A 10922-nucleotide genomic window follows, 5' to 3' on the forward strand; every position below is an offset into this window, starting at 1 on the left:
CAACTTTGGAGGCAGAGCACAGGTGAAGGGTGGTATAATAATAATAAATAATAATGGTGGCTAGTCCATAGCCTTCTCCTCCTCCATGAATTTGTTCCATCGGCTTTTGAAGCCAAGCTGGTGGAGGAGATGCCAATCAGAGGCTTCTGGCCCGGAGTTGCTCTTGTGTTCGAATCCTGCTTGCTGGTTTCCCAGAAGAGGCACCTGGTCTGTCTGAGAGCAGGAGGCTGGACCAGATGGGCCCCCTTGGGCTGATCCTGTGCTCAGGCTCTTCTGACGTTTGTGTGGAACCTCCAGGGCCAGGGGCAGTCTATCTGGACCCCGAGGTTCTGAGAGTTGGTTGGCCAAGGCAAGAGCAGGATGACTGGAGCTGATGAGCCACCGGCCTGATCCAGCACAGCCCCTCTCCCCAACTAACGCTGCCCTGAGCCCCCCCAGGGCAGAGCACCCAAGGGTGAGACTGGAGAGGGGAGGGGCAAAGCAAGTCTCCCCCCACCCAGGGGGAACACGCAGCCCCCTCTTCTGGCTGCCCCTCCACTGGGGCCCCAGGAAGGAGGGGAGGGAGCCGCCCTGTCCAGAGGGTGGGGCTGGGGGGGTTGCGATACAGATGAGAGAGAGAGAGAGAAAGAGAAGAGCAGCTTTATAGGAGTCATCAAAGAGTCACAGGGTGAGACAGGTGTCAGAGTCCTCCAGGGCTGCTCAGGGCCCCCACTAGAGGGTGCTGGGGGGCAGGCAAAGGAAGGGGGGGAACCAGGCCAGCCCCCCCACCCCAAATGGTCCCGTGAGGATTGCAGCACCAGCTGTTCCAGCAGGGGGACTGGTATATTGGTGGGGGGAGAGGCTGCATGCACCCCCACCCATTGGCCACACCAGACACACGCAGACACCGGCCCCTTAGGGGGGGCAGAAATCCGTGAAGTAGGGGTGCTGGAGGGCATCCTCTGCCGAGATCCGGTGCACCGGGTTGCACTTCAGCAAGTTCTGGGGAGGCAAAGAAAGAGGGAGAGCTCACAGAGTCATGGCACCCCCAGAGGTCATCCAGTCCAGCCCCCTGCAAGGTGGGAATCTCGGCTGAAGGATCCCCGAGGGACAGCCGTCCAACTACTGTGGAAAGCCCTAGATGGAAGGAGAGGCCGGCGCCACCCTCCGAGGAATGGTGGAATTGGAAAGGGACCCCCAAAGGTCATCCAGTCCAACCCCCTCAAAGCAGGAGCTCAAGGATCCCTGATGGAGGGCCCTTGGCAGAAAAACCTGCAAGGAAGGTGAACAGAGGTGCCAATGGGAGAGACCCCCTTCCAGCCCCCTGCAGGGAGCTCACATCATGGGGGGGAGGCAGGGGGACAAGGGGGGGGAGAAGGACTCACCTGGAGCAGGTCTCGTCCGGTGGTGTTCAGCTTGGGCACCACGTTGACGAGGGACGTCGTCGCAGGATACATGGGGTATGGCTGGGGAGGGGGAGAAGGTGGGTGAGATGTGCAATGAGGGGTGTGGACCCCCACCCAGGAGGGCGATGGAGCAGGGGTCTCATTCTGGGAGAGGGAAGGGTCTTCTCACCTTGTAGTCTGGAAGTTTGGTCATCCCTGGCCACTGCTCCTCAGTCGGAGTCCCCAGCAGCGTGGAGGGAGAGTTAAGGACCCCTTGCCAACTGGGAGACCCCTCTGCGTCTTCCCCCAGCCAACCCAGCCGTGTACCCCTCCCAACACCCCCGCAGAATCACAGAATGGCAGAACTGGAAGGGACCCTGGGGTCTTCTAGTCCAACCCGCTGCAGTGCAGGAACCTCAGCGCAAAGGCCTGCGTGTCCAGAACTCTGCGCTTGCTCAAGGGAAAGGAAGAGGGGCAGGGATTCTGTTTGACGCCTGTCCCAGATGGGAGGAGGCTGCAGGGGGTTGGACTAGATGACCCTCGGAGACCCTCCCAACTCCACAATTGTGCAAAACCCTCCCCTGCTTGCTCCTGCAGCCAAGAAACAGGCACCCAGGGCAAGAGGGCTGGTCCCCAGCTGGCCAATCACAGCTTTGCTGGGCTTTCCCATTTCTCTTCTTTTCATCCCTCGTAGCCAAGTAAGATTGTCTTCCATAAACAGAGTTTTAACAGTGAGTCTGTGACTGTGGAGGCCAATTCTGGATCCACACATTCTTCCACAGTGGGGACATTGGTTTCCAGGCGAGAGTTGATCACAATGAGGATTGGCCAAGTGTGCCTTCCTCTTAGCACGTTTCCCCCTTGCGTCCTGAGTTCGAGTGTCCTCAAAGCCCATGACATCTTTGGTCAAGGCTGTTCTCCAGCTGGAGCGCTCACTGGCCAGTGTTTCCCAATTGTTGGTGTTTATACTACATTTTTTAAGATTTGCCTTGAGACAGTCTTTAAATCTCTTTTGTTGACCACCAACATTACGCCTTCGATTTTTAAGTTCGGAAAGGAGGAGTTGCTTTGGAAGACAATAACCAGGCATCCCCACAACATGACCAGTCCAACAAAGTGGATGTTGAAGAATCATTGCTTCAACACTGGTGATCTTTGCTTCTTCCAGTACACTGGCACTAGTTTGCCTGTCTTCCCAAGTACATGTGTAAATTTTGTCAGAGACATTGTTGATGGAATCTTTCGAGGAGCTGGAGATGGCGTTTATAAGTGGTCCATGTTTCACGTGCATACAGTAAGGTCGGTAGTACAGCTTTGTAAACAAGCATTTTGGTTTCCCTGCGAATGTCCCAGTCCTCAAACACCCTGCACTTCAATCGGGAGAAAGCCGCACTCGCAGAGCTCAGATGCTGGATTTTGGCATCAATGTCGGCTCTTGTGGAAAGATATCTGCCCAGGTGGGAGAAGTGATTGACATTTTCCAGTGTTACACCATTGAGTTGGATTTGTGGCGCTGCAGAGGGGATATTTTGTACTTGTAGGTGCAGCACTTTGGGTTTTTTTATGTTGAGTGATAGGCCAAGCTTTTCATAAGCTTCTGCAAAGATATTTAGGATGGTTTGGAGGTCACCCTCTGAGCGTGCGCACACTACGCTGTTATCAGCATCCTGAAGCTCTAGGACGGAAGTTACGGTAACCTCACTCTTTGCTTTCAGCCTGCTCAGATTGAAGAGCTTTCCATCTGCTCCATATACGATTTCTACTCCAGTGGGGAATTTCTCTAACCATAATCACAGAGATGGAAGGGATCCCCAGGGGTCATCTAGTCCAACCCCCTGAATTCAGTCCCGACTGGCCTCCCCCCACCCCCTTGCAATGCCGAGCGCCAAGGATATCGGAAGATCCGCTTCAGCTGGTCATCCACGTCATTTCCTGGGAAGAGGGGGCGCCCAGCATTGGCCAGCTCTGGGTTGGGGGGGTGAGAGAGAGGAAGAGGTCAGTGGCACCCCAGAGCCCTTGCCCACCCCCTCTGCCCACCTCCAGTGCCAAAGCACCCCCCCTTACCTGCAAAGATACAGCCAGCAGACCACATGTCTATGGAGGTGGAGTACAGTTTGGCCCCGAAGAGGACGTCTGGGGGGCGGTACCAGAGCGTCACCACCTGTGGGGCAGCAGGGAGAATCAAAGGGTTGGAAGGGACCCCCAAGGGGCATCTAGTCCAACCCCCTGCAATGCAGGAATCAGGGGTGGAAGGAAATCAGAGAAGACTGGGAGCGGCCGCTGAGACCACATAACACCAATCTTGAAAGACCTACATTGGCTCCCAGTACTTTTCCGGGCACAATTCAAAGTGTTGGTGCTGACCTTTAAAGCCCTAAACGGCCTCGGTCCAGTATATCTGAAGGAGCGTCTCCACCCCCATCGTCCAGCCTGGACACTGAGGTCCAGCTCCAAGGGCCTTCTGGCGGTTCCCTCCCTGCGAGACGTGAGGTTACAGGGAACCAGGCAGAGGGCCTTCTCGGTGGTGGCACCTGCCCTGTGGAACGCCCTTCCACCAGATGACAAAGGAAATAAAAAACTACCGTATTTTTCGCACCATAGGGCGCACCTAGTTTTTAGACGGGGAAATCAATAAAAAAAATCTCCCCCCCCCCCAGCCCCAAAGAGCAGCGTACAGGCTGCGCACAACCTCTCCCTGCCAGAGGGGTTGTGCGCGACTATGGAACAAGCCAAGGCAGCGAATGGGATGGATCCCGCTGGCTGCTTTGGCTTCCTCTTTAGCCCCGCGCAATCCCTCCCTGCCGGGAGAGGCTGCGTGGAGCTAAAGAAGCCATAGCCCCGTGCAGCCTCTCCCTCCTGGAGGGGTTGAGCACGGTGCATTCGCTCCGTAGGACGCACACACATTTCCCCTCAGTTTTTGGAAGTGAAAAACTGCGTCCAATGGAGCGAAAAGTACGGTATCTGATTTTCGAAGACATCTGAAGGCAGCCCTGTTTAGGGAAGCTTTTAATATCTAAGGACTATTGTATTTTAATATTCTGTTGGAAGCTGCCCAGAGTGGCTGGGGAAACCCAGACAGATGGGCGGGGTATAAATAATAAATTAGTATTACTATTATTATTATTAGGCCACAGGTTAATTGGTTTCTGCAGGCTGGGTTGGGGAAGAAAGACCAGAGCCATACCTTCCAACATTTCTCTGATGAAAATAGGGACATCCCATTCCATAATGATAATTTTACTATTTATACCCCAAAATTCTTACTGGCTTTCTCCAGCCACTCTGAGCGTCTTCCAACACATATAAAAACATAATAAAACATTAAACACGAAATAAATTTCCCTATACCGGACTGCCTTCAGATGGCTTGGGGGTCAGATAACTCCATCCCCTCCAACATTTCTCCAGTGAAAACATGGGCGTCCTTAGGAAAAGTGGGACATTCTGGGATCAGATCAGAAACCGGGACGGCTTCTCTAAATCAGGGACGTCCCTGGAAAAGAGGCTCTGCAGGGTGAGTGGCCCAGAGGAGGGGCGAGGAAGGGAGGGAAGGGGGCAGGTCCCACAGTTCCCTGTGCCAATGGATGGGCACTGCCCACCCAGCCCTGCTCCTCACCTCGGCCGAGTAGCAGCGCACGGGGATCCCAAAGGCCCTCGCCAGCCCAAAGTCTGCCAGCTTCAGCTCCCCGTTCTGTTGGCAAAGGCAGGTGGTCAGCGGAGGAAAAAGAGCAAGCCCAGAGGCAACGTTGCCCACGCCCCAGGGAAGGAAGGGGAAATCCCCATGGCGTCCACACTGACAATGTTCCCTAGACCTGGAGACTTCCTGGAGGTCCCTTGCAGCTTGATGACCCCCCCACGCTGTGTACCCTGACACCCCCCTAAATCAAGAGGGATCGTGGGCAGATCAGGCCCCTTCACTGCTCATCCCAAACCTCCTATTTTTTATGAGAACATTAGAAAGCACCAATCCTGGGTCTTTTTGCTCTCTTCCCTTGGGAGAAGTGGGAAGGGACACCAGGGGGTCATCTAGCCCAACCCCCTGCCGTGCAGGGAACACAGCTAAGGTGGCAACCCATAATAAGCAGACCGAGGGAGACCTTTGGGCAGTCCAAGGGCACAGCCCCTCCCATCTCTGGAAAGGCGAAACAGGCAGGTCTTTGCAGGAGCCACACTGGGTCTTGGCCCCCTAAACTCCCCCCGCCTGCCCAATGTGGCCCCCCAGCACTCACCCGGTTGATCAGGAGGTTCTGGGGCTTGAGGTCCCTGTGCAGGACGTTCCGGCTGTGGCAGAACCCCAAACCTTTCAGCAGCTGGTACATGAAGGACTGCGGGGAGAGGGGGGGAGGCTGGCGTGAGGACCCCAAGCCTGGCCATGGGGGATGGGCGGAGCACCAGCCACCCCCCCCCCCACAAGGACGCCTGTCCCCACCCCTCCTCCCAGCCCCTCGCCAGGGCCACCCTGTTCCCTCCTCACCTTAACAATCTCGGGGTCAAGATCCCCATTGCAGCTGTCGAAGTACTTCTTCAGGTCCTGGGGGGAGCAGAAAGCAGGAGGGGGAGGCAGGGGGTCAGCAGCAGGGCCAGGAGACCCCCAGACAGGCTGGTCTCCCAGGAAGAGGCACCCCCACATTTTCAGGATGCAGAGGGGACCCCAGATGCCCAGGCCCAGCTCCCCTTGCTGCCTCTCTCTCGCCACACAGGAGAACCGAGGCAGAGCCCCGCAGGATCCTGTCCCCTGCTCCTGCTTGTGGGCTTCCCTGGGGGGCCCCTGGCTGGCCACTGTGGGAACAAGACGGAGCCAGCCCTGCAGGGCTCTTTCTGCAAAATCTGAGCACGGCCACCCGCTCCTTCCCTCCTTACCTGGTCACAGAACTCAAAGACCAGAGTGAGCTTCTTGTCACTGTGGAGGACGTCGTGCAACCTGGGGGGGGGGGGGCAGAGAAAATAGGGGCTCCAGTGAATGGTGCGAGCTCAGCCCACTCACTTACTCTCGGCCTGACCTACCTCACAGGATTATTGTGGGGGTTAAATGAGGAGGGGGCAAGAACCACAGACACCACCTGCAGCTCCTTGGATGAAAAGGGTGGGGAATAAATGCAGAATGGAGGACACCCGGCTTCTTGTTGTTGTTTAGTCGTTTAGTTGTGTCCGCCTCTTCGTGACCCCCTGGACCAGAGCACGCCAGGCCCTCCTGTCTTCCACTGCCTCCCGCAGTTTGGTCAAACTCATGCTGGTAGCTTCGAGAACACTGTCCAACCATCTCGTCCTCTGTCGTCCCTTCTCCTTGTGCCCTCCATCTTTCCCAACATCAGGGTCTTTTCCAGGGAGTCTTCTCTTCACAGGAGGGGGCCAAAGTCTTGGAGCCTCAGCTTCAGGATCTGTCCTTCCAGTGAGCACTCAGGGCTGATTTCCTTAAGACTGGAGAGGTTGGATCTTCTTGCAGTCCATGGGACTCTCAAGAGTCTCCTCCAGCACCAGAATTCAAAAGCATCCATTCTTCGGCCATCAGCCTTCTTTATGGTCCAGCTCTCACTTCCATACATCACTACTGGGAAAACCATAGCTTTAACTATACGGACCTTGACACCTGGCTTACCACCTGTGAAAAGGATCTAGGGGGTCTTAGTGGACTCAAGTTAGAGTCCACAGTGTGATGCAGCAGCAGCAAAAACAAAAACAAAAACCTAATGCTATTCTAGGCTGCTTCCACAGAAGTCTAGTGTCCAGATCAAGGGAAGTCATAGTCCCGCTCTCTTCTGCCTTGGTCAGACCACACCTGGAATACCGTGTCCCGTTCTGGGCACCACAATTTAAAAAGGATGTTGACAAGCTGGAATGTGGGCAGAGGAGGGCAGCCAAAATGATCAAGGGTCTGGAAACTAAGCCTGATGAGGAACGGTTGAAGGAGCTGGGGATGTTTAGCCTGGAAAAGAGGAGACTGAGAGGAGATACGATCAGCCTTCTTCAAATATCTCAAGGGCTGTCACAAGGAAGATGGAACAAGCTTGTTTTCTCCTGCTCTGGAGGGTAGGACTCGAACCCATGGCTTCAAGTTGCAGGAAAAGAGGTTCTGACTAGAAATACGGAAAAACTTTCTGACAGTCAGAGCTGTTTGACAGGGGAATGGTCTCCCTTGGGGATGGTGAGCTCTCCTTCCTTGGAAGTTTCTAAGCATCTGTCCTCATGGAGGCTTCAGCTGAGAGTCCTGCCTTGCGGGGGGTGGACTAGATGACCCCTGGAGTCCCTTCCAACAATTCAATGCTTCTCTTTGTGACTGGCATCAGCGACACAGGCAGGATTCCATGTGGGATATGTGTGGGAAATGATCAGCTCAACCCCTCTAAGAGACACAGCCGGGGTCTCAGGCCCCACGTTCGCCCCCCACCCACCCACAGACACCCAGAGCTTCAAGCCCAGAGTTGAGTCAGCCCTGGAAGCTGGGCCCAAAATGAGGGAGCACCCCAGGGTGTGGGTTCTTTCAGAGCCAGTGTGGTGCAATGGTTAGAGCATTCTACTGGGACCCCAGGGTTCAAATCCCCTCACTCGGCCATGAAGCTCAGTGGGTCACTTGGGGGGCCAGCCCCTGTCTCTCAGACTAACCTACCTCGCAGGGTTGTTTTGGGGATAACCATATTTTACGCACTTTTTTCTTCCTAAAAAGAAAGGGGAAATGTCTGTGCATCTTATGGAGCGAATGCGTGGTCCCTGGAGCCAAATTGCCCAGGGGAGAAAAGCAGATCACACTCCTTTTTTAGAAAGAGGAAAGTGGGTGTTGAAACAAAGCCGCTGATCGGCAAGTGATTGGAAGCGAGATAAGGGACGCTAGAGATAAAGGAGGCTGCCTGGGAGGGGGGAGGTAAAAGCCCATGGATCCTCAGGATTTTTGCATTGGCCTACCCCAAACTCACCGTCAAATCACATGTCTGTGGCCACAGCATGAACCACAAAAATCATACATCCACTCTTTCATTCAGAATATTTTTTTTCTTATTTCCTCCTCTAAAAACCAGGTGAGTCTTATGGAGCGAAAAATACGATAAATGAGCAGGAGATCCATTTGCACCACCCTGAGCTTTTTGGAGAGGAAAAGGTGGTCTTTAAGTGCAAGGAATAAGCTCTGAAACGGCCCCCTGCCCTTCTCCACCCCAGAGCCGAGCCTCAGCCCCCCAAGCGGCTCACCTGACAATGTTCTTGTGTTTCAACTCCTTCAGGAGGCAGATTTCTCGCAGGGCAGAGCTGGGGACCCCCTGAAAGAGGAGGAGGAGGAGGAGGGAGGGGAAAGGGTCAGGGGGCACTGACGGCCTCAACCCCCACCCCACCCCTGGATTCATTCACAATGGGCAGGCAAGGGGGGGGGGAGGACCCCTTGGAAGACAGGGAATCCACCCACCCACCAGAAGTCGCTAAGGAACATCTTACTTCCCTTTCCTATGGCTCCCAAACAAGGGAGTTTGGGAACTAACAAGGGAACAGGGAACTCTTCTCAAAAACCTGCTGCTCCGCCAAGTGCAATGTGGGGAGCATGTGGGGGGGTCCCTTGTCAAACAGCAGCAGGCTCTGCCCCCCCCCGCCCCACCCCAAAATCCTTTCTGGTGAGCATTTGGGATGCTATTGGGGTGCTCAAACGTGACCCCCAAGCCCAGTGCTGTTTGCCTTCTCGGTGGTGGCGCCCGCCCTGTGGAACGCCCTCCCACCAGATGTCAAAGAGAACAACAACTGCCAGACTTTTAGAAGACATCTGAAGGCAGCCCTGTTTAGGGAAGCTTTTAATGTCTGGTGCATTACTGTATTTTAATATTTTGTTGGAAGCCGCCCAGAGTGGCTGGGGAAACCCAGCCAGATGGGCAGGGTATAAATAAATTATTATTATTATTATTATTATTATTATTATTATTATTACTCCTGCAAATATTCCGGGGTTCTGCTTCCTTTCCAGTCAAGGAACTTCCTGCAAGGATCCTGCCCCTTTTCTTACTGCAAATGCTACGTTTTATTCTCCCTTGCCCCCCCCCCCCCCCGCTGTCATTGGGCTAAGGGACAAAGCAGAAGGACGGGAGGCCAGCCCAGGCTAAACCCACCGCGAATGCAGCTGCCCAGGAGGGGGTCCCTTAGGATGCAAATCCCAGGAGTCGGGGGCGCTTTGCACCCGCCCAGCACCCCACTCTCCTTTCATGGGGGAGAGCATCTGCTCGGCATGCAGAAGGACCGAGGCGCCGTCCCCCGTCCCCCCGCCAGCATCTGCAAGGAGGGCGGCGAGCATCCCCGGCCGAAAGGGGCTGCGGGACTACAACTCCCACAATCCCCCGTCCTTGGCCAGGCGGGCCGGGGATGATGGGAGCTGTAGTCCCGGCGCCCAAGGGCGGTGCAGGCGAGACGGAGCCGGGGGGGGTCGCGGGGGTCCCCACCTCGTCGTCGTCGTCCAGCCGCACCCTCTTCAGCGCCACGATCTCGTGCGTCTCCCGGTTCTTGGCCTTGAACACCGTCCCGTAGGTGCCTTTTTTTGGGGGGGGGGGGGAGAGAAACACAAAAGGGTCTCGCTGATTCCTGGGGCCAAGCGCTTTGCAGGCCCCCCCACCCCAGCAGAGGAGCCCCCCTGGCCAGGACGGGGGCGCAGCTGCCACGCCTTCCTGCCGCCGGACCCCCAGCCTGCACCAGACACCCCCCCAATTTCCTCCAGGTTTTCTTTTCGGGGGGGGGGGTGCATTGCATGCATGCAGAGGCCGCCACCCCCAGGCTCAAAGCAGTCCTCTCCTCGCCCCCTCCCCGGCACCAGCAGCACAGATCGCGGGGGGGGGGAGTGGGAGAAGCAGCCCCCCACCCAAACCTCCCAAGGAGAAGCCCCCGGTTGCACGCCCCCCCTCCCGCTTGCATGCACCCCCCCCCCCGGCTGCGCGCCCCCTCCCCAATTGCGCACCCTCTCCGATCTTCTCCAGCTTCTCGTATTTCTGCATGGCGCTCTGTCTGGGACCCCGGCGGGGCTGGAGGCAGCCGCCCTCCTTCCTCTCCCGGCCGGGCTGGGACTACACTTCCCAGAATCCCCCCTGCGAGCGCGCGCCCGCCCGCGCCTCCCCGCTCGTGCCCGCAGGCGGACTCCAGTTCCCGGCTGGCGCCGCTCGGTGCGCAAGAGCGCGGGCAGAAAGGCGCGCCCGGGGCTGGAGGGGGGGGCAGTCTGCAGAAGGGCCGGCTTGGAAGGGACCCCCGGGGGTCATCTAGTCCAACCCGCTGCTTCGGAGAGCAGGAGGGGGCAAGCGCAAGAGCAGCTGCCGTATCCTGCACTGGGCAGCAGCGAGTGTGGCTCAGGAGCGGGAAGAGAGTGCCTCTAGGCGTGGGCAAAGTGCCTTCGCGTGGCTGCTGGGCAAACCTGGACAGCCTTGCCCAACCGGGCGCCCTCCACCTGCTTCAGATGCCCAACTCCAGGGATGGGATGGCGGCTGGAGTCCAGCTACCAGGAGGGCACCTGGCTCCCCACCCGCAGGGCCAGCGGTGATCGAGGGGTGGGTGAAAAGGCTCCGCACTCTGCACATGCTCCGGAGCCGCCCTTCGCTGTGCCTTGGCATT

At 56.7% G+C, this 10922-nt stretch overlaps 1 protein-coding gene across 1 annotated transcript; it reads right to left on the reverse strand.

The window, feature by feature from the left end:
• Nucleotides 1–623: 623 nt before the first annotated feature.
• Nucleotides 624–10439, reverse strand: CDK5 (cyclin dependent kinase 5). The gene is made up of 12 exons (XM_080975567.1): nt 10279–10439; nt 9770–9858; nt 8544–8611; nt 6225–6285; nt 5839–5895; nt 5594–5689; nt 4981–5055; nt 3429–3525; nt 3260–3329; nt 1555–1615; nt 1365–1445; nt 624–981 (listed from the first exon to the last, which is right to left on the reverse strand). Exons 1-12 carry the CDS (start codon nt 10313–10315, stop codon nt 895–897), a joined length of 879 nt encoding a protein of 292 aa, XP_080831693.1. The 5' UTR covers nt 10316–10439; the 3' UTR covers nt 624–894.
• Between the last annotated feature and the right edge of the window lie 483 nt (nt 10440–10922).

This window comes from Podarcis pityusensis, assembly GCF_964106645.2.
Source record: "Podarcis pityusensis genome assembly, chromosome: 12".
Taxonomy (NCBI): Eukaryota; Metazoa; Chordata; class Lepidosauria; order Squamata; family Lacertidae; genus Podarcis; species Podarcis pityusensis.